Raw genomic sequence first — 27,566 nt, 5'->3', positions numbered from 1 at the left:
GCTGACAGTCGGATTCTGACATTGCCGTCCTCCCTTTCAAGCTTTCAAGTCAACTATGTCGCAAACTTTCGACTCTGGATGTTCATGCTTCAAGAGAAGAGATCATAAAGGGGAGGTAATAAATTCAAGAAGAAAAAACAACAACGGAACCGCACACCTCCGTAACTCTTTGGCGCCGGCCTAAGCTTCGGAGTGACGATATAGAGCCAACACAAGAAAGTAACTTGAATATGCAACGAGCAGAAATCATATTTTGTTTCATTTTCCAGACGCCAAACATTACAGAGACACCAGACATTTTTTGAGAATGGAAAAGCAAGCAGTAAATTACAGATAAGCATTGCTTGAAACGGAAAAGGGAAACATTTCAGCACTCTGCAATAGGTCCTTAAGTACCCATGTTCGCCTGTTTACCACATACCACAAAAAGATCGCAAGATAGGGCGTGTCGTGTGCTCCAAAGTGCAAAGGATGCCGGCCTTGCATCTCACTGCTTGCTTTGTCCGCGCTGCGGTAGCAGCTCAGACAAGCTGGTGGACGTTCTCCAGAAAGTGCGCAGGAGTGCAAGGAAAAAAAAAAAATTTTCAGCTCTTGAAACGCGGACACATAATCGCTTCTACTCTCCACGTCAACAGTACATCCTAGCGTACGTCTTACCGTGGAAGCGATGGCGACCGCCAACCTCGGGGATCTCGTGCATAACGTCGTCGAGAGAAATTCGCAGGATTTGCGGCAGCTTAGTCGCTTCGTCTGGGAGCATCCGGAGGTCGCCCTTGAAGAGGTGCAATGCCACGCCTGGCTGACAGACTTCCTCGAACGGCACGGGTTCGACGTGACGCGTCATTACCTCCTGGACACTGCCTTCAAGGCAGAATTCGACGCGCCCGGAGGGTCGGGAGGTACGGCCGGCAATTCTCTCATTCTTATTATCCCTATGGTTGGATGTCTAGGCGACTCATGTGCCAGCTGCTGGCTGTAATTATGCCTTTCTGAGTCAGAGGCGATGACGTCCAAACGCGTGTGGCTTTTCAGGAAAAACAGCTGATTATTAAGGTTCGCTGCACGTCGCCTGTGTCGCAAGTATCGGGAACTTTCGTCTGTTGCGAACGTCTGATATGCACGAATAACAAAAGTGTGCTGGAGAAAGTATTAGAATAACCTGTCTTCTGGGAGCTCGTTCACTTATGTAGGTGCTTCGCATGCATAATCTTCATAGTTTTTCGAAAGCGTGTGACAGTAAAGGAGGACCTTTCGAGTGTACGAGATATATGCATGGTAAGGTTGATGCAATGCTTGAAACTTGCAAGCCTTTTCTGGTTTACACTTCTACACGACACAAGCTGGAAGAAGGCGGACGATAAAAGGTCGCTCCAAGTATTTCTCCACCGATGGAGAAACAAAACGCCGCCAGGCGATCACTTGAAATGTACTTTGCACTTTGGTTGACTATTCCTACTCTTTTCGGCGACTTAAAAAAATAGGAACAGGAGGCGAATGGTTTAACCTGACTTTAATGAGGAAATTCTTTACACTGGACAATAATTTGAAGTTAATAACAATGGTTGGAGCGGATAGAAGGAGTTTTCGCGATAATGAGGCACGCACAAAATTCTATTTAGGATTCATGCTAGCTTCTTCGCCTTTAAGGTGAATACATATAATGCAAAATTGTTAATGACTCCGGTCTGTACATCCACACGCGGATATTCGTTCGCATACATAAGATTTGCTACTCGCTTACCCGGTGATCTTTTAATTTGTGTCTCTGCAATCTCGTGTCTCTGCAGTTTTATTTGACCATTTTTGAAGAATTCTCCAGCTTCAGCCAGAACCGCAATTGTGGTGAAACCATGTAGAAAGCAACTATTTTTAATTCCTCTTTATGTTGACGCGTACAATGAAGTCCACTAGTCGTCCCAGCTCCTTCAAGCACTTCAGATGTTCTTATTACAGCGCAAATCAGCTCCATTGTCAGAATAGGTAAATTTTTCCCCTCTTTGAAGAAAAGTTGCCTCACGGAGAAACCTTAATTGTGCTTGCATAGATGAGACATATCGTAATCGCTGAATTGGTAAAATTTCTGAAATGCTTCATTAGTCCCTGCACTTTTCTTTTTTATCAATTCTTCATCCATATCAGCTCCTTATTGTCTCGGGACTGCTTATTCGGGCTCATCGTCTCGCGAACTCGGCTGGCAGCAGAGGTGGCCAAATTGCCATTTCCCTTCTGAAGCTGTTCGTGTAACGGGAATATATTTTATCCCAAGACGACGTAAAATCGAGACCATGGTTCTGGAAATGGTAGTTGAATATCGGTGTGGGGGGGGGGGGGGGGGATAACTTATTAGTAATGACGTCAGAAGGTCACGCTGGCAGCAGCTACCAACTCAGGCGCTTGGTTTGAGCGGGGAATCAAACCTTCCGACACCCTTGGATTCCGAGGAATAAATTAAGCTTTAAGTTATTAGGTGAGCAGCAAAGTGCATGAACGCGATTGAGGACCCGAAAGGGGAGCTGTAGACGGGAGCCATTAAACCTGCAGCCTCATGCGCTTAAAGGCGAATCCCAAGTCTCCTCATTTTTTTTTTTTTGTTTCAGTTCAAAACACGGCCTCAAATCTGGTGACAAAGAAAGCAGTTTTCCTGAGAACCCTTATTCACCGTTTTCAGATATTCGCAGACATCATGCATTCATGAAAGCCCGGTATTAGTGTCTAAAAATAGGCATTTTGAATTATCAAAACGGCTTCTGTGGCACAGTGGTACTAGTCTTAGAGAAAATCAGAAAATAAGGAATTAATTCTAACTAGTAGGCTCAGTAACTAATCTTTTATAATTATCTATTTAACTATTTCAGCCATAGCGTCTCGGTCAAGTTTGAGACCTGTAGTCAGCTACTAGTTATAAACCTATCAGCTTTTAGAATTTCAAAATATTGCTGCCCCTCCCGTAATTAAGAGTATAGATGTAAGCATGAAAAGGTTACGGGCATAACAACTTGGTTGTAGATGTTACTAGCCACCATCTTGAAATAGGTCTAGCGCACACCGCAGCTTTTCTTCTTGCGACAGGCCAGCGCGCTCAGCATTTCCCGAAGGTTTTTCTAGTCGCGTTGAAGCGATTGCCTGCAATTGTTCGGCCAGGGGTTGAGACGTGTGGTCCGTAGCGGCCTTTCCACCTTCGTGAGCGACCAGATAATCATGGTTTTTTTGCCAGTCTTCTACCTGGGCACGTAACTCGAAAGCGATCGCTTCTTTCTAAATTTCCTTTCATCCATTGTTTGGTTTAAGCAGCTGTCATGTTGACGGCACTGAGATGCAGGACTTTGCAAATGCTTACATGGAGACAATGAGATGCGGATCTAACAAAAACTGGCAGGGTTCAAACCGGCTGAACCTAGTTAGCGAGCGCAATTGCTCCTGTTAAGTAAAGCGTTACGTGCACGGGCCAGCCGGGCTTCTCGCTGTTCGTGAGTCTCAGTTGCAAATCTAGCACGACTGTGTTTCTAATGGCAAGCGAGGTAGGCGTCGCGTCTGGCTACTTTAGCAGGATTGTCCGATTCAGCCTGACACTTGCGACACAGTGTACATACCAACGTCTCAGACACCGCATCATGCATGGCTAGAGAGAGGAAGTGAGATTCAGTTAAGTAGCTTATGAACCCTCTCTAAGCAGCTGTCATGTGGCGGCGAGAGCAACGGTTTGAACTAGCGGTGAGGCGAAGGTGGAGTTCACGGCGCAGTCGGTGGTACAGCGAGAGAGTGTATCGCGATGAGAGTGTAACGCGATGATCGAAGACGACGATGCATGTTGCGCATGGTGAGTGTGTTGCAGTTTTACACGAGGTGTAAAACTGGAAGGCGGAGAGATGCGCTTTTAATGGTTTTTACTATGTACGTCCGACCAATTTTGGAATTTGGGTATGTGTGCTTTTCTGGTTTTCTGGATTTGCTCCTCACCCTTGCCTTTCGTTGTGCTGCAAACATTTGGGAAGCGCGCAGTGTAGAGTGAAGGTGTCGCTCAAACGCTGACTGTCGGCTGTCCGTGAGTGATAAGTGCCATGCTATTGGTGCTGAACGCTCCTGAAGGCCCAGCCTTCAGTGCACTGCAGTGCTGGAAGGTGGCATAGCTATTCTCATTCTCAGTATGGTTTTCAAGGCTTAGTGATGCCGCTCCCCTTTTTTAGACGGCTGGCCTAAGTTCACCGCGCGGATTTTCTGCTTTCGAGGCAACCTACCTGACAAACGCAAAGCCTAAACGCGAAGGCTAACACAAAGAGGATAAGCGGTTTAATTGTAACAAAGCAAAAGTAATTTCATTTGTAATGTGGTTATTTAGAAATAGTTTGTTTACATTTCTGAATACCTACGTCACAGTAGCAGATCATTGGCTTAGATTTATCGATAAATTGATATTAATTAATGTAATTTTATTGCTGTTTTTCATTACCTTTTTTATGCTGCATGGATATGTCCTCTCTTGATGGCAGCTCGATAGGTGTTATTTATCTCAGTACGCATGCACTTAACAGCTGTGCGAGAAATGCAGATGCCATTTATGCCCATTGACTTTCTTTTCGTTGTAGACAAAGTCCTGGCTGCCAGGATGCGAGAACAGTTTTGTGCTGGTACAGTTCGTTCCTTAAACCTATCCTACGCGGCAGCCCAATTTACGTCGAGAAACGAGTTTTACAAAAAACGCCCATTTAGAGAGGTTTAGGAGCACGTTAAAAACCTGCATGATCGAACTTGAACGATTACTACGGTGTTCCTCGAAGCTCATGGTATTGATTTGTTCGATCAATTACAGCTTCCTACACTATCACGTCGCCGGCATTTGGAATCGTTGAAATTCTTGTATCATTCATGCTCATTATCGACTTTCATCTAACAGTTAAATTACTCCAGCCTAGCCTACTGCCTCCAGATACTACCATGAGCTTAATATTGTCCCCTACTTTGCTCGACATAATCCATTTAAAAACAGCTTCTTCCCTCGCACCATCGCAGCTTGGAACAAGCTTCCTGGTTCAATTCGCTCCCTTCCTTTACAAAACTTTACTGATGCCATCGCACACTGACTATTTCATACAGTTAAGTAACCTCTAGCCGTTATTAGTGTTGTTGCTCTGTTTCAATTCTGTCCTCTTATTGCTCTACTGACTGTATTGTATAATTATTTTATTTATATCATGTTCGCCTCCCACTCCTGCTATAGCTCCGGATGGAGCTGCAGTGTGTAAAAATAAAAATAAAATAAAAATCAACCAACCAATCAATCAATTAATTAATCAATCATCCCGGACATGGCGGCCGCTTTTCGTTGTCGACGAAAAGCAAGGTGCCCATGCACTGTGCGATGTGAGTAAATGTTACCAGGTAGTGGAAATTTCCGGAGCCCTCCACTGCAAGGTCTTTAATAGTCTGAGTCACTTTGGTACGTTAAACCTGATGAAGTTAAATCAAACCAATGGAACAATCAGTCAATCTATCAATCAATACAGCAATCAATGAACAATCGTGGTACACAAGGACAATAACCCTGAATTAAAAGTGGAATCGAATTCGTTCTCCGCGAGCCGAGCCAGATATTTGTCCCGCCTAAAAGTAATCCCTAAAACTTGGCACAAGGTCACGCGAAAATCTGGGACGAAAGTCTGGGAGCACAAAGTTTACTCTGTCTTTGTGCATATTGTCCTTATCTTTACTCCTTATCAATCACGTGGCTGATGCAGGGCCCTGCGTGGCCTTCCTGTGCGAGTTCGACGCCCTTCCAGATATCGGCCACGCTTGCGGACACAACCTGATCGCCGAGGCCTCCGTGGGAGCCGCCCTGGCAGTGCAAGAGGCCATGAAGAGGCGCCCGGATATACGTGGCAAAGTATGATGCCCGGATACGTGGCACGGTATAGGTTCCGCGGACATACGTGATGCAGTCGGTAGATATGGTGGTTCAGAATTTGGGAAATATCTGGGGAAAATATATTAAGGTGGAGGACACGTAATTGGGAGGGATTGAGACTTCTTATTGAAGGAAAACATTGCAGTGTGTAAAACAAAATGACCCTCGCATGTGCGAACTTGTTTATGGCCAAAAAGGGAATTCTACAGCTAGGCCAAAGCAGCCAATGCTACCTGGACACTAAACAATTTCTTACCATTAACGGTGGAGCGATGTCCCCGGGTTATCCACCTATAGATAGAACAGCACTGCTTCACCGTCGCACATCTTTCGTAGTGCAAATGTCACTTGCTTAGCCATGATGCAGTGGTTAAGATGCCCGACTACTGCGCCGGAGTACACAGGTTCGATCCCGGCGATACGTTGTGGTGTTCATGTGCTGTGCAATGTTAGTACTTGTTAACGGACCCCAGGTGGTCGAAATTTCCGGAGTCCTCCACTACGACATCTCTGATAGCCTGAGGCGATTTGGGACGTTAAACCCTACAAAGCGGATGCCGTGATCTGTTGAGGCCGCACCGTGCGGCAACCTTTACAATGCCCAGGACACTGCTGCAGTGGTGTTTGGCTTTCAGACCGCATTTCTATATTTCGCTTTTTCTTATACGTCCCTCTTCCATTTTACGCAACGTAGGGTAGACAACCAGTAACCCTTTATTGTTAAGAGTCTTGCAGTTTTTTACGTAGTGTATTAGCCCGAGGACAACTTTACACCTTTAATGGTGAGAAATTATTTATTTAGTGTGTGCGTCACCTGTGCGAGCGATAAACACACGAACGACATGGGCACTGACCCATAAAGCAGCTTTTTCACTATAAGAAACAATAAAAAGAGAAACAGGGGACACTTAAGCTCCTCCTGTAAGGGTATGACGTGATAGCGTTAGTGGTTTCACTGTCAAATCCTCGTTCGGGTATAAATGCACTTTGCTACCCGCATGCTCACTGAACCCTCCACTTGTGCCTCTAATTTACCTCACACACCCTCATTCGTACAGAGCCTTAAGGCGCTGTATTATGTGAATAACCACTTGGCTTAGATATAAAGCACCAAACAGTGCGAGCGTATAGCTGCCTGGCCTAACCCGGGGCCCAGCGGTCCTGGAGAAGGGCTGCATTCTGGTCTGACCCTCGCTTCTCAAAGGCGAAGCCTGAGTTGCCATGTCATGTGTTTTCTTAGCGTCAAAAAATCTAACCAACGCAAGGATATATGTTATGCGTCTACTAGCAAGTATGTATAGTGTTCTAGAATTGAGAAGTGTGCCGTCTGCCGCCGGCGAACTGGTCGTTTCAGCGATGACAGGAGAGAGGGCGCTGTGTGCAGGAGGAGCGCAGTGAGCGCGGAGCAGACAGCTGGGTGAACCGCCTTCGTCACCGCTAGTTCAATCGGACTCCGAAGGCGCGTAGCAAGAAATTGTGTCGCTTTAGCTCCCACACGCTTGTCTAAATGTATTAAAACGGTTATGTTCATGAACAAAACAACTAGTTCCCTATAAAATAAGCGGCTATGTAAGATACAGATTGCCGACGAACTGACAAGCAACGGCAAGATATATTTCCTGAACTTAATGGGTACTTTATTTCTCGAACGCTAGCGGGAAGTTCAATGACGAATGTCTAACGTATTTCTATGATCACGTAAATTTTTAATATTGGATGCACCGGTTTATGCGGACTAGACTGAAGTCTTCCATCGACGCTCGCACGTACTGAAAACGCAGTGAATGGTGTTTTAGGCCAGGCTAGCGTACTTTTTGCGCTACATGTAAATAGAGGTATGCGAAGATTGCTTGAAGACAGAAATTATGCCAGCGCTTACTGATGACTTTATTTAAATGTGGGCGAGTACATATGAACTGGCAGTTCTACTCAAAACGAAATGAATGAATGAGAGCACATAGCAATGAACGAAACCACACAATGGACGACGTGAAAAAAAAAAATCGCTACTTAGTGCAAGAATATGGTACAAACGTATAAAACTGTACAGATCTGTAGGAGAATATTAAGGAACTGTACTAGGCCGTGAATAAATTAAGCTGCTAAATTTGAAAACACACAAGAGAAAGACAGAATGATTAAATAAAGTCCTCAAACACGATTACTTGCACCTCCTCAGCTTTAGGTGCTTTACCTGCTCTGCTTTAGAGGTCTGCTCTTGGTTTAGCGACTTGGCATAAAAACGCAATAGCATGAGGACGTAGAACTTCACTATGTTAAGTGTCATTTCTTTGTCATGAGTAGGGCAACCAAGCTTGGAAACCTCTGCGCTTTGCAAAAACAACGCAAATTCACGCCTGCTATTTGCGTTAATCTTTCTTGAACTAAAAAAAAAAAAAAAAAAAAAAAAACCATGAAAGACTCTTCCAGTGTGAGCACGAGCTTTGCAAGCTCCGAGGACGGATAAAGAAGACCTCCGTGGTCGAAGTTTGAGATAAATTGATTTTCTTCTTTTTGTGCCGCGCACGATTTGCTTGTAATGAGATAAGCGGAGCAAGTACTGCATTTTGACTTCTTCATGAACTTTCTAGCGACATATCCTGCAATATAAGCTATGAGACGGCTAGAACTGTGCCTAGTGACGTATCTGTGGTCATCTCAAGGAAGGGAATTCAAAGTAGTTTCGACGTCCTCGAGCCATCCCTCGTCAACCAAACGGTCAAGCTCATCAATAGGATTTGAAAGAAGCTGGGTAGGTTTCTTGCTTGTACGGCTAATTCCAAGTAAGGCATTTACAATTTCCTGTCTTTGGGGGCTTCGCTAAGTTGTAAAATGCCAGGGCATTAACTGTCACTAAAACTTGAGCCGGTGTGGGATGATCGTTGCAGCCATTAAATTGCCTCACGATGCCGAAGAGGTTTTCTAGTTTGTCTTGGCTTAGTCTCGATGTGATAATGTCTGTAAAACCGCATTTTGCAGATAAGTAGTCGATGAGGTCGACTGTGGACTGCAAAGTTACCCGAAGGCCTTCCGCGGTGCTGTTGCTTAGGAAACAATGCTTTGAGTCAACCATGCTTTGAGTGTATTTCGAGAAAGGAAGGGTTCGAATAGGGAAGGCAGCAGAAAGAGCGCGCAATGAGCAAGAAGAAAGAACGAAAGGAAAAGAGCATTCAGTAAAAGAAGGGGGGGGGGGGGGGGGGGGCGAAAGTCATACGAGACGGACGGAACTGTGACTGTGCTCTCTGCAAACATGTATTTTTCTGCTTGACCAATCATCGCTCTTCGCTCAACAACGCGCCATAGTACAACAGCCAGAGAAGCAACGCGATGCAACAAAATTCACGCAGGAAACGAGCCGCAGAAGCAGACGCCCCAAGCGTTTCCTCTGCGGCGCGCGCGCTTGTGATGCGCTCCTACGGCTGACAGCGCCACCTACGCTTTTCATCGCTCCGGCGACCACGTCGCTCCCATTGCCGCGCGCCGAAGACGGCACATTTCCCAATTCTAGAACACTATAAAGTATGTGTCGGAGCCATGTTTGTGATTTTTCGTTCACAACGACGGCCGACGCTGGATTTTCTGGAGAACTGGGCGTTTAACGTTCATTCGTTGAAATATAAACGCTGAGCAATAAATAAGAAATGGAGTGGTATTTAGAATGCGTGTTTTCTGTTATCGGGTTGAAAGGAAGGGATTAGAGGCAACTTCAAGCAGCTTTCGCATCTTTTTACATATATATGGGATATACACAGTTGCGGCAACCATTCTTCCTTTCTCCGACAGCTGATCGTTCTGGGTACCCCGGCTGAGGAGAACTTGTGCGGAAAGGAGCTCATGATACGAAATGGAGCCTTGCAGGGAGTCGACGCGGCCCTCATGGCTCATCCGTCTCCCAAGGACTTCTTGATGGCTGCCTTCACAGCGACGCACCAGGTGGGATGGGTATATATTAAAGCGAAAACCTTTAATTCCTCATCGTTGTCAGCAGAAGCTGTCCGCAGAGGCTGTCGGCAGGTGTCACGCTTTCGAGGGAGATACTTAAAATAAATATATAATACTTGACTCCACCGGAAATCGAACCTCCATCCCTTGGATCCCCAACCGTGCGCTTTACCAACTGCGCCACGCCCCGGATCGTGAAACGTACATAATTCCCCTTGTCTACCGCGTGGATGATAGCGGGGTTTTAATTTCCTGTAAACGAATTATAAAACGCCGGGGAAGTTTGATGCGTTCAATGGGATGCTGGTTGTGTTCGGCAAGAGGTGCGCCATGTACCATCACGACTGGTGCCGACGTCACCAGGCGATTCATGCATAGCCGATGCTGACCCCGCCGGGCGTCCCATCCAGGCGTCCGTGCGGCGCCTTTCATTTGGCGCATCCTCGAACGCCGCACCACACAGCAAACAGACCCAGATGTCTAGGAGGCGTTAGTACAGCAGGCATCAGCGGCATTTGAAATTGATTTACAGGATAGAAAGGCGCAGTATCTGTCACAATTGGTTGGTTTGGTTGGTTGGTTTGTAGGGTTTAACGTCCCAAAGCAACTCAGGCTATGGAAGACGCCGTAGCGGAGGACTCCGGAAATTTCGACCACCTGGGGTTCTTTAACGTGCACTGACATCGCACAGTACACAGACGCCTTTCTTTTCGCCTCCATCGAAACGCAGCCGCCGAGGCCGGGATTCGATCCCGCATCCTTGGGAACAGTAGTCAAGCGCCGTAACCACTGCGCCACCCCGGCGGGGCGTATCTGGCACAATTCTCCGCGGGAACATGTGCCATGCCGTAATGGAAGGGAGGTGGGAGCGAAAGAAGAGAGGGAGATAAAGGGGCCGTAGTGGAGGGCTGCGATTCACCGCGCTATAATGGCTTTCGCCTCATCGCACTTTAGTGGTTCAAAGTGTCCTTTAGACGTTTTCAGCGATGCTGTTCATACGGGTATTTAAGTAAATATTGTGTAATGTGAATAAAACACGCCTCCTTCAGCGCTGCTCATTCAAGAGGTAAATTAAGAGCACACACAGAGTGTGCAATGCGTAGAGCTCGTACACAGTAGTCGTTCAGAGTGTAAGTGCGGTCAACAAGAGCAGATGCAGGCAGTTAGGGGTGGCCGCTCCTAAAAATGGATTGACGATTTTCACAAATTTCCTGGAACAACGAGGTCGTCGCGAACTTAGTATTCGGGGGGTCATAAGTAACCTCTTTTCCGCCTCTTGGGTTCTATACTGGTGACCGTGAGCATGGTAGTGATGCGATCCTTTACTTTGGCCATCCGTAACCGATAGAACAATGGCCATCCATAAGCGTTTCTAGAGCGTGTTCTATTTCATTTCATTTTATTTATTGTACCCTCAGGGCTTTCGCATTCCAGAGGGGGTGGGAGTAGTAAAACAAAACAAAATCAAGAACAAGAGGAAGCGTGGCACGAAAGGATTCTATTGAAAATTGCTGAAAACGAAATTCAACAAAAAGGAATATAGTACACATGAGTCAACGAAAAGAAACCAAACAAAAACATCCAAAATAAATTCGTGAAACAACTTGGGTTTAATCAGTTTCCAACAGTGCGATTAATGCGGCTCTGAAGCGCGCAGGGTCGATGATGCAAGTAACTTCGTGTGGAAGATGGTTCCAGACATTGCATGCTTTAGAAAGAAAGCAATTAAAGCAGGTCATTGTCCTACAGTGGGAACAGCAACGTTTTGAATGTGGTCGATGTGAGGCAAGATGAAAGATGGCTCTTTTATACAGGTAGCCGTCAACTGCACGTTGTGGTAGTATAGCTTGTGGAAAAGACAAATGCGTGAAAGTTTACGGCGAGTAGACAGTGACTGAAGCTTGAGGTTAGATTTCATACGCGTAACACTTGTAGCCCGATGATAATTTCCAACTATGAAACGGGCGCTTTGATTCTGCAGAGCCTCTAGTTCATTTATTGATGTGATATTACCGGGGTCCCAGATGGAGGATGCATACTCGAGTTGCGGACGGATAAGTGTGGTGTACAGTAACATTTTCAATGAAGGTGGCGATGAAGAGAAATTTCTGCGGCCATACCCAAGCATGCGGTTAGCCTTCGAAGTGATGTGCTTCAACAGTATCTCTTGCTAGGCTAGTTGGTGTGACATTGTGTTTAACCAAAGAAAAAAACAAACAGCGCTAAATGTTAGGCGGAACACACAGAAAGACGAACGGGACAGGCGCTGACTCCAACTAAGTTTATTGAAAGATACATGTGTACAAATATATAGCCCGAAGGCGGTGAACGCCTGCGCATGTCCTGAAAGGTAGGACGAAAAAAAAAAGGAAAAAAAAAAAAACGCCCTCAGGTAAAACTTGTCATAACCTCGCATCTTTCAATAATCTATGATCACTTTCATGCAGAGATATAGAAGTGGTGCTGACACACCTGCCCCCCCCCTCCCCCCCCCCCCCCCCCCCCCCCTATCTCTCTCTTTCATAAAAAAGGCTTCTCCAAGCTCGTGACCTAATCTGTCTTTTTCTGGTGAGAATTTTATTCTCTCCAAATCGTGGTTCACAGCTTTTTTCTGTTTTCATCAAAGCAGGAGCGGCAATGGGTGGGTGGGCTTCCGAACGAATCTGATGCGTTCCTGTAATGTTCACCGGCACGCTCGTTAACGCAGCGCCCGGTCTGACCGGCATACACCTTGCCACACGTAAGGGGGATCTCGTAGACCACTCCCGTGGCACACCTTACGTAGGGCTTTGAGTGTTTCTTTCCACACCCCGATGTTGCTTTAGCACTGCTGGTAACCTTGGGGCACATCTTGGCCAATTTGCAGGAAGCGGAGAAGACCATAGCAACTCCGTACTTGTTGCCAACTCGTATTAAATTGGGGGACACTTTGTGGATATAAGGTTTCACCACTGCCTTGGCTCCACGAAAGGTTTCTTTCCGACGTTGCCCCTTTGGCTTGCCCTTGAGTTTTTGTAGCAATGCTTCGGTGACGCCAGCCAAAACATGGCCTGGGAACCCTGCTTTACGCAGTCTACTCACCTCACCCTGGAAGCTCGCCCGCATCATGTGAGAGCACGACTTGAGGAGTGCAGATTCCACAGAGAAGGCGACATAGCCGTCTTAAAAGGTTTGGACTGGGCCGAATCGAATGGCAAGAAATCTTTCTTCGCCCTAGGTAGGTAACGCCAGCACACACTTCTGTCCCCCAGCTTAATGTTCAGGTCTAAAAACTGGAGGCAGTACTGTTCAGGAAGCTCAAATGTGAAAGAGAGCCCCTTCCCATGTTGCTTAAACATTTCTAATATTCTCATAGTAGTCTCCTCATATCGGCCTGTGTCATGTCTGTTCAAAACCACAAAAAAATCATCTACATATCTAAAAATCTTTAGGACAGTTTCGTCGTCAGTTAGTGATGCAAATATGTTGTCAACAGATCCAACAGACCAGATCGAATTGGCCGAGATATCAAAGCTAATCAATAAGCGCAAGGTGGCCGATATAAGGAAGTATAACATGGAGAAAATTGAGCATGCTGTAAAGAACGGGGGAAGCCTTAAAGCGGTAAAGAAGAAATTGGGCATAGGCAAAAACAAGATGTATGCGATAAGGGACAAGGCGGGTAACGTCATCACTAATATGGACAAGATAGTCAAAGTATCCGAGGAGTTCTATACAGATCTCTACAGTAGCCAAAGTAGTCAGGACCGTAATGAGATTGGCGGTAGGGAAAAACAGTCAGACGTTCCACCAGTGACGAAGGACGAGGTCAAGAAAGCACTAGAAACTATGAAAAGGGGGAAATCAGCTGGAGAGGATCAGATAACTACAGATTTGCTGAAGGACGGGGGGGATATCGTGCTAGAAAAACTGGCCACCCTGTATACTCAGTGCCTGGTGTCATCGACGGTACCGGAAGCATGGAAGAATGCAAACATTATCCTCATTCACAAGAAATTGGACTCTAAGGACCTTAAAAATTACAGACCAATCAGCTTACTGTCTGTTACGTATAAGGTATTTACTAAGGTAATCGCTAATAGAATCAGGACAACCTTAGACTGCAATCAAGCAAAGGATCAAGCAGGGTTTCGGAAACGGTACTCTACTATCGATCATATCCATACCATCAATCAGGTGATAGAAAAATGCTCGGAATATAACCAGCCCTTATACATAGCATTCATTGATTACGAAAAAGCATTTGACTCAGTTGAAACCTCGGCGGTGATGCAGGCATTGCGAAATCAGGGGGTAGACGAGCCGTACGTGAAAGTGCTGGAAGATATATATAGTGGCTGCACAGCAACCATAGTTCTGCATAAAGAAAGTAACAAAATTCCCATAAAGAAAGGTGTTAGGCAAGGAGACACAATCTCCCCAGTACTATTCACAGCTTGTTTAGAGGAAGTATTCAGAGATTTGGAATGGGAGCAGTTAGGGATAAGGGTAGATGGAGAATACCTCAGTAATCTGCGATTTGCTGATGACATTGCCTTGCTAAGCAACTCGGGAGATGAACTGCAAATAATGATTGATGACCTAGACAGGAAAAGTAGAAAGGTAGGCTTGAAAATCAATATGCAGAAGACTAAGGTAATGTTCAACAGCCTCGGGAAGGAACAGGAGTTTAAATTAGGTAGCGAAATACTGGAAGTAGTAGGCGAATATATCTACTTAGGACAGGTAGTAACCGCAGATCCGGACCATGAAAAGGAAATAACAAGAAGAATAAGATTGGGATGGAGCGCTTTTGGCAAGCACTCGCAGATTATGACTAGCAGCTTACCGGTATCGCTCAAGAGGAAAGTATACAACAGTTGCATCTTGCCTGTACTCACCTATGAGGCTGAAACGTGGAGGCTAACCAAGAGAGGTCTACTTAAGTTGAGGACAACCCAGAGGGCTATGGAACGAAAAATGGTAGGGGTAACATTAAGGGATAGAAAGCGTGCAGAGTGGGTCAGAGAAATAACTCAAGTTAACGACATTCTAGTGGAAATTAGGAAGAAGAAATGGACATGGGCAGGACATGTAGTGCGAAGAGAGGATAACCGATGGTCGCTGAGGGTAACAAACTGGATTCCAAGGGAAGGAAAGCGTAGCAGGGGGCGGCAGAAAGTTAGGTGGGAGGATGAGATTGAGAAGTTCGCAGGGGTCAAGTGGATGCAGCTAGCACAGAACCGGGTTAACTGGAGAGATATGGGAGAGGCCTTCGCCCTGCAGTGGGTATAATCAGGCTGATGATGATGATGATGATGAGATGCAAGAAAAATAGTACATAAGACTGGAGCTACACATGAACCGATGCAAATGCCCTGGCGTTGTAGGAACCGCTGGTTGTCAAACTGGATGAAAGTGGACTGAATATAAAACTCTAAAAGAGACATGAAATTTTCAACGCTAACCCCTGGCTTGTTTTGAAATGCAATGGTCCCGCTAGCTTCAATGCAGTGTCGAACAGCGATGAACAGGTCGCTATGGGGCACCGAGTTAAAAAAGATCTACGACATCTACGGAGAAGGCGTAACCAACATTTTTTTCCTTCTCCAACACGCTGACTACATCAAAAACTTTTTGTGGAAAAAGGGTCCGAAACATGCAAATATTTCAGATTCTTAAGCAAAAAACGGCTAATATTTTGCTGCCATGTACCTTTCTCGCTAACTATGGCTCTAAATGGCGCATCTGGTTTATGGGTCTTCACTGCAAAGAACATGGACAAATTGTTCACAGTAGAGTTCAAAATATCTCTTGCCAAGCTCTGCAGCTCCAGGGATTTGCACAGGTCAACAGCTGTGCCTTTTATCCTTGTGATGGACGGTTTTACTTGCATGAAGTTCTTCGAAATGGCTTGACAAGCTTTCTGGTTGTAAAGGCCTGAAGGCATGAGAACAAAGCTCCCTTCTTTGTCCGCTTGCAAAAGGGACAGGCTGTTATCGTTGCAATAGGCGATCACCTTAGCGGCCAAGGCTTTCCCTCTTGGAGCGGGTCTCCTCTGAAGTGTGGTCCTTGTCAAACTGTCTACGCCGTCTAGAACGCACCTTTCTTCATTTTTTCCTCTGCTTTTCTTGCGACGCGACGGTTAAAGCCAACAACTCATGTGTCGGTACGAAAGGCTCAAAGCTGTATTTTGGTCCTTTTGCCAGGACGTCATCGATGTCTTTTGCCACATTCACGTTGCCTAGAACCACTGGTTCACTCTTCTTCCGTTCATTCCTAGGATGTTTTACACCGCTGTGTAGGGTCTTATTCAAAACGCACTTCCATAAGGCCTCCGTGCTTGATGCGAAAATTCCAAGAAAGATTATAAGATATGTTAATGCCAAGGTATTTGTAGGATGATACTGATTCGAGACGAGTACTATTAAGAAAGTAGTCTGGATCTGTTTGTTGGTTATGAGGGATACGCATGCAGTTGCATTTAGATGTGTTTAATTCCATCTTCCATGATTGGCACCAGTCATTTAAATCAGTTTGTAGGCATGCAATGCCATTCGTGTTATTAATTACTCTATAAATTACGCAGTCGTCGGCAAACAAGCAGATATTAGATGAGATGTTAAGAGGCAAGTCATTTATTGCTAAAATGGCGAGAATTGGGCCTAGTTGGTTATTCATATTGGTTTCACGTCGAATGCGATACAGGCGTGGTTTATTCCATCCCCCTCTCATGCGGATTGAAGTATGCCGGCCAAACGGGTCGGTGCATAAACAAAAGGCTAAATGAGCATGCTAACAATTGCAAATCAATCGCGCATCCAGGGAAGCTGGCTACGCATTGCCAGCACTGCAAATGTAAGCCTCAATTTGAAAAAAAAAAACCGCTGTTATTTCGCATTCTGATAATAAAAACGAAAGAGAGATCACAGAAGCGTTTGAAATAGAATCCGTCAGGGCCGATATGTGTATCAGCAACGTATCACTGTGGTTGTCTGCGAAAGAAGTTGATTTGCTTAGATTATCGCGATGAGTGTGTCTAGCTGTATGCCTTTGTTCCCTGCGATGATTGTTTCCTCATGTTTCCTCGTTGCTTATGTTTGTTTGATGACGATCACGTTTTGTGTATAAAATGACTTCCGTTTCATCCATTAAAACCAGTTGTTAGTTCGCGCTCCGTGGTGTTTGTCTTTTCTGTCGTTCAATGTGTTAGCGCGGTGAAACCAATAAGTCATTTATGTAGATCAAAAATAATAATGGCCCAAGAACCGATCCTTGTGGCACGCCTGAATGTACAGGGGCTGATTGTGAGTCGTGATTGTTTACACAGACGAACTGAGTGCGGTTACTAAGGAAGGCACGAATCCAATTGAGTATGTTAGGATCAAGGTTAAGGTGGCTCAGTTTTAAAAGCAAAAGAGAATGACTAACTTTATCAAAGGCTTTTGAGAAATCTACGAATAGGCAATCTGTTATGAATCCAGAGTCTAGAGAGGCATGAAGGTCATTAGTGAAGGTCATTAGCGAAGGTCATTAACTGTGTTTCACACGAAAAGAATTTGCGAAATCCATGCTGCTTTAGAATAAAGGACTGGTTAGATTCTAAAAAATTAACAACTTGAATAAATATAATGTGCTCGAGAACCTTACATGGGGCGGAAGTAAGTGAAATGGGCCGATAATTACGTGGATCGTGAGTATCTCCAGATTCATGCACTGGAATGACTTTTCCGGTAAGCCAGTCATCGGGAAGAATGTGATAATCTAAGCTTTGCGAGAAGAGACATTGCAGTATAATAGAAGAATACTCAACAGTAGTTTTAAGGAATGTGATGCTGACGTCATCGATGCCGCATGAGGATGACACTTTAAGATGGTTAATGACACTCCGAATTCCTTCTGACGAAATGACAATGGCGTCCATTGGTAAGAAGTTATATGCTTGCTGGGAAGGTAGCGTTGAAGGACCGGTGGAGCTGGAGAAAACCTTGATGAAAGTGTCATTGAAAACAGTTGCGCACAGTGGGTCAGGCACTGGATCACCCTGCTCAGTAACTAGTACTATAGTGCTAATTCGGTTGCCTTTTACTGTGTTCCAAAACTGTTTTGGATTATATTTAAGCATAGCTGGGAGAGTCTCATTGAAGAAGGTAAACTTGGTTGACGTTAATGCATTTGAATAAGCTGTTGAAGAAGCTTGATACGCAGACCACCGGATAGCAGACTGAATTTTGCCTTTTTTCTTATTGGAAAGACGGTTAAGATACCGGTTGTACCACGGACCAGCAGAGTTAGTATATACTCTCTTTACAGGTATATGCTTTCTTTATGAATTCAGAAACCCTGTTTTTGAATAATTCCCAATTACAATGAACACTGCGGTCAAGGTACGCAGGCAAAAATTCATCTAAAAATGAGGCCAGATTGATGTTAATAGCAAGAAAGTCAGCCTTACTGTAATCTCTGATATGTTTGAAACGCCTACGCGAACGTGTTACTGGCAGAGAGAGAGGGTAAAGTGGATTATCTCGTGATCGCTTAGACCAGGTAAGATGATAATAGGGGACACGATTTCTGGCGACGACGTAAGGACAAGATCAAGAAGGGATGACGTGGAAAGAGTGACTCGAGTTGGTAGTTCAACAAGCTGCGACAACCCAAAATCAGAACATATGCGAAGGACATTTTCAGAATGCGAACATGACGAAACCAAGACTGATTTGTCTTGATTCTATTGAAGGTCGAGGTAGTTGAAATCCCCTAACAGAAAGACAGACACACCCGGAAAGCGAACAGAGATTTGATTGAGGCAATCGTGCAAATCATCACAGAAACTGCCTGGCAAGACGGTGGTCGATAGCACACACCAAAAATAATTTTTCTGAAACATAACGTTATACAACACTACATAATATCTAAACTTGTTGTTAAGGTAACACAAAAGGTCTCGATTTGTTGATTAATAGCAAGTAATACACCGCCTACGTTCCTCTCAGATCTGTCGCATCGGAATATGTCGTAATTTTTTTCGCACAGAAAGAGTTCACTATCTAATACCTTATCAAACAGCCATGTCTCTGTAAGAGCAATAATATCAGCGTTACAATCATTTATCAGACCACACAAGTCGTCTCTCTTGGGCAAGATACGAAGAAAACATTCGGGCCAGTGCTCTGAATAGTAGTACCGCCACCCCTGGCGAATCCCTACTTTCCCACATCAAGTAGAATACGACCAGAACAGAGGGTGCGCGGGGGCTCACTGTCAGCATTGTACAGTGCAGGCCCAACCTCAAATACAACATCAGTTTCCACATTATAGTTGTAGCATTTTTCATTGCCAATTTGTTGTGCCGTAAAATGACTGGTAGATCATACTGTTTGGCGTATTCAATTAACCGCTTCCTCGCCTTACGTGTCGATACGGAAAAATCTTCCCTTATAGACGGGTCCTTGTTCATGAGCACAGATCGCTTGGAGTAAACTAGCGTTTTTGTTTTGTGGGTCTCAAATTTTACCACGACTGGCCTTGTTTTGTTTCCTGCGAATCTATCGATTCTATGTGCTCGAGCAATGCAGTCACTCATTAAAGAGAGTTCGAGTTTTTCGTTAATAAGACCAACAACTTTTTCTTCAGTTTGTTCATGAGTCTCAGAAGCGCTGTCAGGAAACCCATAAAAGATAAGGTTGTCACGCCGGGAACGATTTTTGCTGTCGTCTAAACGAGCACGCAACGCACGTGTTTCCATTTCTACACAATCGAGTGCTTTACGTGTATGACAAAGATCCCGCTTCCAGTTATCAATGCCAGACGTTATATTTTCTACAGCTTCAAGACGCTTCTTAATGTCGGCAATGTCACGCGTTGCCGTCTGTTAGTCTCGTTTCAACTCTGATGCTTCCATGCGAATCGATCTTTCGCGTATGTCCTGCAGCATTTCACAAATGTTAGAGGGGTACTCCTCATCCGGACCAGGGTTGCTCTCGATGTCACCGCCTATCAATAATAAAAGATCACCGAACAGCTGGATTAGTGCTCCGGGGCGTGGAAGCACAACTATACACCGTTCATCGGAGTTAAAACATGCATATGAAGGTTGACTAACCTGCACAAAGAACAAAGACCAGCGTGAGGCCATTGCTGTCACGGTGCTTCCAAGCCCACTGAAGAAAGCGCTCGAGATGTTTGGTTTTATAGCTGACGTCAGCGGCACACTCGGTATTGACGATGCCACTCCGGATGCCCTGATTGCAGCGAAGTTCCTTTCGGCTGCCACATTTATTAATTATTATTTATTAAATTGGTTCACAGGAAGGGAAAGGCGCAGTAACTGTCACACTTGCTCTGTGGACACCCGAACCGCGCCGTAAGGGAAGGGAGGAAGGTGGGAATGAAAGTGGACAGAGAGAAAGAGGAGCCGTAGTGGAGGGCTACGGAGTAATTTCGACCACCTGGGGATCTTTAACGTGCGCTGACATCGCACAGCACACGACGCCTCTTCGTTTCGCCTCCATCGAAACGCAGCCGCCGCGGTCGGGTTCGAACCCGGGAACTCCGGCACAGTAGTCGGGCGTCTTACCACTGCACCACCCCGGCGGGGCCCACATTTTCGAAGCCGATGATGATTTTGGCTGTCAGTGAAGGAAATGCCCCTGCATCGGGGATGCCGTAGAAAGGATCCAAAGACCATTCCAAGACGGTGTTTCCACAGGTGGACGAGGCAAAGCAGGACTGGTAGGTCCTGAGGGTCGCGCCGAGAAACTGCACAAAGACCAGCGTGAGGCCATTGCTGTCACGGTGCTTCTACGTCTCAATGAAGCCAGTAACAGGATAAAACCCGCCAGGACAAAATAACGCGAGCCCAGACCAATCCTTTCTAGATCACTTCAGATCTGTGCAGTGCCGCCTTGATGTCACGTATAGTACCTTTACCGACCAGAGCGTATGTATGTATGACTTTATTGAGATGCCGGCAAACGACGGTTTGATGCGTCGTGACGCTGGCCAAGCGTCGACTCGGGGTTATGCCCTACTCTGCATTACTTCATTTTGGCCCGTTTGTGGGGGGCCGTGAGGCTTTTCGAGCGCACCCGAGCCTGCTGAACGGCCCATAGTTGAATGTCCTTTGTACAGCACTTTGAAGTTCTGGTGGGTATGTCTTGGATGTAGCTTTGGTCGGGAACCTGGCACAGTGTCACATGATGTGCCATTGGTCTGCCGGACCCACTTGACATGCACTGCACTAAGCACTCGTGTAGATGTCTAGATGGAGGACGTGTAGCACTGCCAGGGCGAGGAGTGACCCGGTTTGTATTTGCCTTAGGATGACCGCCTCCTCCCGACTGAGTGCCGGGTGAGGCGGCGGCATTGTCAGTGAGTTAGACACGGTCATGCTGGTGTGTCATGTCGCTTTGGCACTGTACGTTGTTGAATAAAAATATCTGGACGACAGCAGGAATATTTGTTCCCATAACACTATCTCAGTTTATAAGATGCGCGTTGTGTGCTACACGTGTGCTTTGTGAAGTGTAACTAACAACAACACAAATTGGGCCTCATCTGCGAGCCGAACTGTCCAAGAAATTGTTACACACTGTTAAATTAAAAAAAAAAAAGCCAGCGATTATTCCTGACAATTGGGAATATTCGCATAAATTACGGTCGACAGTCACCAGTAAAAGTGCCGAAATATTGACTTTCTGGGAAACATGGTCCTTGCACGTCGCTTCCTTTTTCTGTTAACTATTGGGAAAAAGGCAACCACCGTACACTCGCTCGTATTGGTTGTTCTATTGCAGACTAAGCCGCAGATTACTTAGAGCAAATGTTTCAAGTCTGCACAGACCGCGCTGAGAATTCGCTTTCATGCACAGCGTGACTGGGCGGTGTTTTTTTTTTTTTTTCGCACTGCTTGGCTAAGGCGCGTGACTTACGGGACGAATAGGCAGGCCTTAACTAGAACCGAGCACCCAATAGTAATATAGGCAGTGCAGCGTGCCGCGTAACAGCTCTCGGCAGCCAATGAGTCAATCATAGATTTGAAGTTAGCACTGTTCATTTTGCTTTTATTTTTCCCGTCTTAATCTACGCTTCCCTTTTCTGACAGCTGACCATTCGGTACAAGGGCAAAGCGGCCCACGCAGCAGCGACACCGTGGGAAGGTCTGAATGCCCTGGACGCCGCTGTCTCTGCCTACGTCAACATCGGTCTACTGCGACAGCATCTGAAGCCGGATACGAGAGTGCACGGTACAACGCTTTCATACAAGCCCGTACTCTTCAGTACCCATATAAGCTGGTCGATAGCCATTGGCATTCTAGAAAAATCTGCACAGCTTTTGAAAAGCTTCGCAATTGAAGAACAATTCATTCTGTTCCGGGGTTGAAACCCAGCATCGTGGGACGGTCGTGATATGCAATGAGCGAGGAGATTACGCCAGCACCGAGTGCAGATGGATACAATATATTTTTGTCCCGAGTCCCATTTCGCGTACCCTCCTGTGCACCCATGGTGCACCAGTCCTCTGGAATTAGCCTAGCTCTGACGCCACATCTGGATTTTTGGCTTTCAGAAGGTCTTGCGGGCAAGAAACGGACAACCCTATTACACTCAGTAGCCGTATCTATCTGGTGCCTTCGTCAGAACAGAGAAAACATCAGGCACCAGACAAATGTGACCGCCTCCTTCTAGTTAAGGACACTTGCGGCTCTATAGCGAAAGTTGTTGACAAATTGATGACATGCCTGCGATAATACCTCAATATTGGTGTCCGTAGTAACAATACCCGAACATGGATGGTTGACTCCACTTGCGACATCTCCGGCGCACTGAAGCTTTGATAGCCGCAAGTCGTCTCCTGTGACAGCATTGGTAAAATACATGCTTCTGCTTCGGCCTTCTACTGTTTTTGCCCTGTTTCCTCGCGCATACATTTTGGTCAACAGACTGCGGTTTCAGCTGGGGTAGAAGTATATTCGTAAACGACCGTGCAGTCATCTTTCCATCAGGAGTTCGGTTGGGCTCAAGCCATCGTGTAGAGGCCTCACATGCTTTCGCAGTAGAGATACGCAGGGATTTTGCGGCTTCTCCAGATAGCTTTGCACTGTCCTAGCCACAACCTCAGCTTAACTGCGTTGCTTTAAAGGTAAGGTGGGCTGCTGGTTATAAGAAGGAATCCATAATCGGTGACGATCGAATGTCGCGAACTTTACTGCACTGAACTGAGGACCGTTGTCAGTGACTAGGAATTCATGCACTCACTGATCGGCGTATATAGACAGCCTTCGCGCTCTGAATTACTGTCGTTGAATAGGATGACCCAGGGAATAAGGCCACTTCCAAATACACAGAGCGGTAGTCTACGAGCAAGACGTCATGCCTGCCTCTTGGGAGGAAACGGTCAGCTCCAATTTTTGTAAGGAATGCTCTTTACGTAGGCAACGTTAGTTATCTAGTTATCCTGACAGAACATTGTGCATAGCATATCGGCGGCATTTGGCTAATAGTTCAATGAGAGGAAATATATTGTTTATCCACTAAACAGATCTTGTAGATCCCGGACCACACTATTCTCTGACGAAATTCGCAAATGCTGGCCATAACTTATATTACTGTCGTACACTCTTAGGAATCACCAATCGACCGTCCCTCAGAAGTTCATTGGATACTCTTGAAATTCTTTGTTCCGGGTTACATGGGTGTCGCTGCTTCTCCCTGCAGCCCATTTTCCACTACTGCATGAGTACAATTCATTCAGTGTGGCTTTTCCGCTCTTCAATACACTCTCTGCTGCGTGCAGCACACGAAAAACCTCGACGACAAAGGACATCTTTTCTTTTTTTTTTTCGGAAATAGCGGAGAGTGGGTAGAGATGAAATAATGCGTATACCTAAGGAAAAATAGAGCTTGAAATTGCGGCGAGAAAGAATTTGCCTGCGTGTTAATGATGACGGCATTGGAATTGTATTCCGAAGAAAGCACTTAAGCAGCCGCATGCTTTGCGTTCTGCCAGAGTAAATAAGTAGTACTGAGAGTGCGCGCGCTGCGCGTCGCTTCGCCCTTGTCACATTTCCTCAAGTGAGTTCGTCATTCTTATTTGTTCGCCATCATTTTAGGGCGGTGCGTTTCGGTGCGCGCGGCTCGGGCTCCGGGTCAGAAGAAACCTGGTCTGTTGAGCCTTGCATCAAAAATTATTCATTTTATTTGGATTGAAGCTGGAGAAAACAATACAGTTTAGAGAAAAAAATGTGGATCGTGTGTCTTACCCTAGTGAAACAAGCTTGTTTGAATCTGTTCTCTTTCCTCTCTCCTATTTCCGGCGCATCGAATTCGGTCGTACATGACAGTTTGGACTCGATTGCGACCAATAACAACTATGTGCCGTCACGTTTCTTACGTTATACCTGCGCGCAGTTACTACTTTACAGCAGTACCAAGTTGACAGCTATTTGCTTAACGCGATACTTCGCCTTTGAAGCACGCTTGATATAGCTCGTATGAGCATGCCTTTTTTTCTCAGACATCCACCTGGAAGTTAGTGCACGCACAGACATACGTATACGTTTAATAGCGTTTCAAGTTGTATAGTGACTGAAACTACAAAGACCACAATTTTAATCAAAAATACTTTCACTTCTTTATGTTGTGCATCTATGATTGGCCGACAGAACAACACAAGTAGTGTCAATAGAGAAAACCTCACAAAGGCGAAGAGTAACTTGAATACAACCGAATGCTCAAAAGCTTGTTTCGTTTCAAGCTCTTTATTCTTTCATACATCCTCCGCAGGCGTCATCTCGCAAGGTGGCAGGTACGCCAACATCGTGCCCGAGGAGACTGAACTGCGCTACTTCGTTCGGTCTCCGTGCACCGAAGGCCTGGTCGAACTGCTGGGGAAAGTGGAAGCGTGCTTCCACGCAGCAGCCGATGCAACCGGCTGCTCAGTGGAGATCGAGAAGGGCACCGCGTACATGCATCTCATCCACAACGCCTCTATTGCCAGAGCGTACGGCAAGCATGCTCGAGCACTCGGTGAGGCCTCGGCGGCGAATGTTTTATTTATTCACCCTAAAGACTTTCTTCGGAGGGTGTTAATTCAAGGATAAGTGACATTTGTACAAAATGAGAAAGAGCAACCAAAAGGATACAGATCCAACAGGCTAGTTAGTCATAGCTTGAGTCAAATATCTGTCACTGACTGCAAAGTATTGGATACTAAATAATTAAAGTACAGACGTCTGTAGAATAGCTGGCAAAATAATTCTTTCAAAAATACAGGCGATCATGTTCTAGAAAGCGTACCTTGTATCTTTCACGTCCCCTGCTATGAGGTAGGAACTTCTACAGGCCCTGAATGCTAAGCTTCGTTAGAGACCGAGGAAATACTTAGGCTGTATAAAAACGTGGTTCGATGTTACCATGAGTGGGGCTGAAAGCCGTGTCCCTCAGTGCAGCGTGGTTTGGATGCTTACACATCAAATTTTCAGTCGTATTTGATATCTGGTTTGTCGTAGATGGTCCTTTGCAATGCTTGTTTCTTGTGTATTCTTCAGTTTTGCATCACGCACGCAAATGTTTCTCCTAAATAAAACGCTGCACCAAAAGGACAGAGTGACCAAATATGCTTCAAAGAAGGATGGGTAACTTTCTGCTGAAAGTCAGTAGTCTAAGCTCTATGTTCTTCCTGCCATAGTAAATGATTGTGGAAAAAATGAGGCGACAATGAGGCAGTGATCGATTATCGAGTGTTTGCTGTAGTAATATACTTTGTATTTTTTTCGTTGTTGAATAAGCTGATTTGTCAATATTGTAGCGAACTTTGGTTATATCCGGATCACATGGTGTATATTCACCTTCTCTATACCCGTTGTATTCATGGGATCATTTCGCACTATTCGGAACGTCCTGCGTCAAACGGTTAGACCGTACTGGGGAGGTTTTGGGGATCAAATTTCGTCGTTGCGAATCCCTCGTGTAGACTGCGATCTGACTAAACTAGCAATTTTATGCTCCGTGACCACGAAATCGTTTGATACAGCCTTGATTCTTCTGCGCGAAACGGGCAGTCCTAAATTTTATACAAATGATGGCACCAAAGGGTGCAACCTCGATGCCAGTCAGACTGTCCTATACATAGTGAAACGAAAGTATAGGTCTTAATTACGGTGCCCGTGCACCACCGTTACAGGTTCGTTGTGTAAACACGTGGGCTCTATTCTAGTCACGTGGTATGGTACCGCGCCTTGGCCACAACTTATGGTACCACCTTGGCCGCGTGCTATATAAACGTTATCGCTTCCACTGTCACGCTGGATTTCCATTTTGAAACCATGGCTCACATGAGATTGGATTACGGAAAATATGACCTTAAGAAATGTAACCATTAGAGATGACGCTTTAAAACCAATTCCATGCATAACAGAAGGCTTAAGAATTCACCGAATCGTTTCAGCTTGTATCATCAAGATTTAATTTCATGTTCATCAACAGTGAGTGTTAGTAAACCACTTTCTTTCCTCCTTCAGGCGCGTGCTTCGTGGACGACTTTGTGAAGAACCTGCCGCCGTCCGGTGCAGCGACGGACTGTGGCAACATTTCCCATCGTGTGCCCACCATCCACCCAGTGTTCGGCATCGGCCCCCAGGGTAGGGCCGTCAAGGGAGCGGTTAACCACACGCGGGAGTTTGCAACCGTGGCCAACGCTGATGACTCCCAGCCGCCCACGCTGAGGGCCGCCAAGTGCCTGGCGCTGACTGCGCTCGATCTGTTCAGTGACGCCGAGCTTCTACGCCAGGCCAAGGAGGAATTCGCAGCCCTGAGCCTCCCTCCGGAAGATGACTTGAAGGCGATGCTATCGTGAAAAGTATTTTATTATCTTTGGCTGAATAAACGTACTTGAAGGCTTGCACTGAGGACTGAAGGCGGCTCCAAGCTGCACGTGGCACATGTGGAAAGGCGTAGGGTAGCGCGCCGGGTTGGAAAGGACAGTGTGTAATAAGTGAACTTGACCTGTGCGTTGTGAATTGGGCAGGTGTCATTCGATAATGATTATAATTTATTAACGATGTGCCACTATTGGTGTGCACACTCGCAGACACCCTTAGTGTGTGTGTGTGTGTGTGTGTGTGTGTGTGTGTGTGTGTGTGTGTGTGTGTGTGTGTGTGTGTGTGTGTGTGTGTGTGTGTGTGTGTGTGTGTGTGTGTGTGTGTGTGTGTGTGTGTGTGTGTGTGTGTGTGTGTGTGTGTGTGTGTGTGTGTGTGTGTGTGTGTGTGTGTGTGTGTGTGTGTGTGTGTGTGTGTGTAGGGGGGGAGGGAGTGCAGCTGTTCCGGGTTCAAAAGAGATGCCCTCCCAGTCGAAAAAAACTACAGAACCTTGTCAAAAATACGACAAAACATCCTTTAGTTCTGTCGTAACCATCCGATTTTTCTATAGTTCTGTAGTACTTTTCTGTAGTTCTGTAGTTTTTCTGTAGTAAAATTTTGTTGTCTGTAGTTCTGTAGTACTTTAATGTTGCAACTACAGAAATTTCTGATGTTACTAAAGAATGTTCTGTTGTCACAACAGGTTTCCCGTCAAAAACCGCACAGAAATTCTGTCGTAATATCAGAAAATTTTCTGTAGTTTTTTCCGACTGGGCTTGACTTGCGCGGCAAGCTCAGCCGGAAGTCAACTAACAGCAGTGACAGAAAAGGGTGGCCGTTTGGTTCTCAGCTTTCGCCAGTTCTAGCCAGATTAAGTCTCGGAGTCA

General features: G+C 45.8%; 2 protein-coding genes across 3 annotated transcripts in view; one reads left to right on the top strand and one right to left on the bottom strand.

Moving 5' to 3' along the window:
• The window catches only part of LOC146175413 (PI-PLC X domain-containing protein 1-like), a 46,775-nt gene extending 26,783 nt beyond the window's left edge, over window positions 1-19,992 (bottom strand). Inside the window, exon 1 of one of the 2 annotated variants that reach the window (XM_084581759.1) lies at window positions 19,926-19,992. In XM_084581759.1, the coding sequence (XP_084437885.1) occupies window positions 19,926-19,958 (33 nt within the window). In that variant the 5' untranslated portion in view covers window positions 19,959-19,992. Of the gene's footprint in view, window positions 1-657; window positions 1,071-19,925 lie in introns of those variants that run through there. The other variant, XM_084581761.1, reaches the window with a different exon arrangement.
• LOC146175412 (xaa-Arg dipeptidase-like) lies at window positions 668-26,678 on the top strand. Its single transcript, XM_084581762.1, has 6 exons — window positions 668-899; window positions 5,733-5,878; window positions 9,683-9,832; window positions 21,927-22,068; window positions 24,608-24,850; window positions 26,344-26,678. Exons 1-6 carry the CDS (start codon window positions 668-670, stop codon window positions 26,676-26,678), a joined length of 1,248 nt encoding a protein of 415 aa, XP_084437888.1.
• The last annotated feature ends 888 nt before the right edge of the window (window positions 26,679-27,566 follow it).

The sequence above is a fragment of the Amblyomma maculatum genome, chromosome 10 (assembly GCF_055883805.1).
Source record: "Amblyomma maculatum isolate TAMU_Amacu chromosome 10, ASM5588380v1, whole genome shotgun sequence".
NCBI classification, from domain to species: domain Eukaryota; kingdom Metazoa; phylum Arthropoda; class Arachnida; order Ixodida; family Ixodidae; genus Amblyomma; species Amblyomma maculatum.
This window is presented reverse-complemented; position numbering and strand designations above follow the sequence as displayed.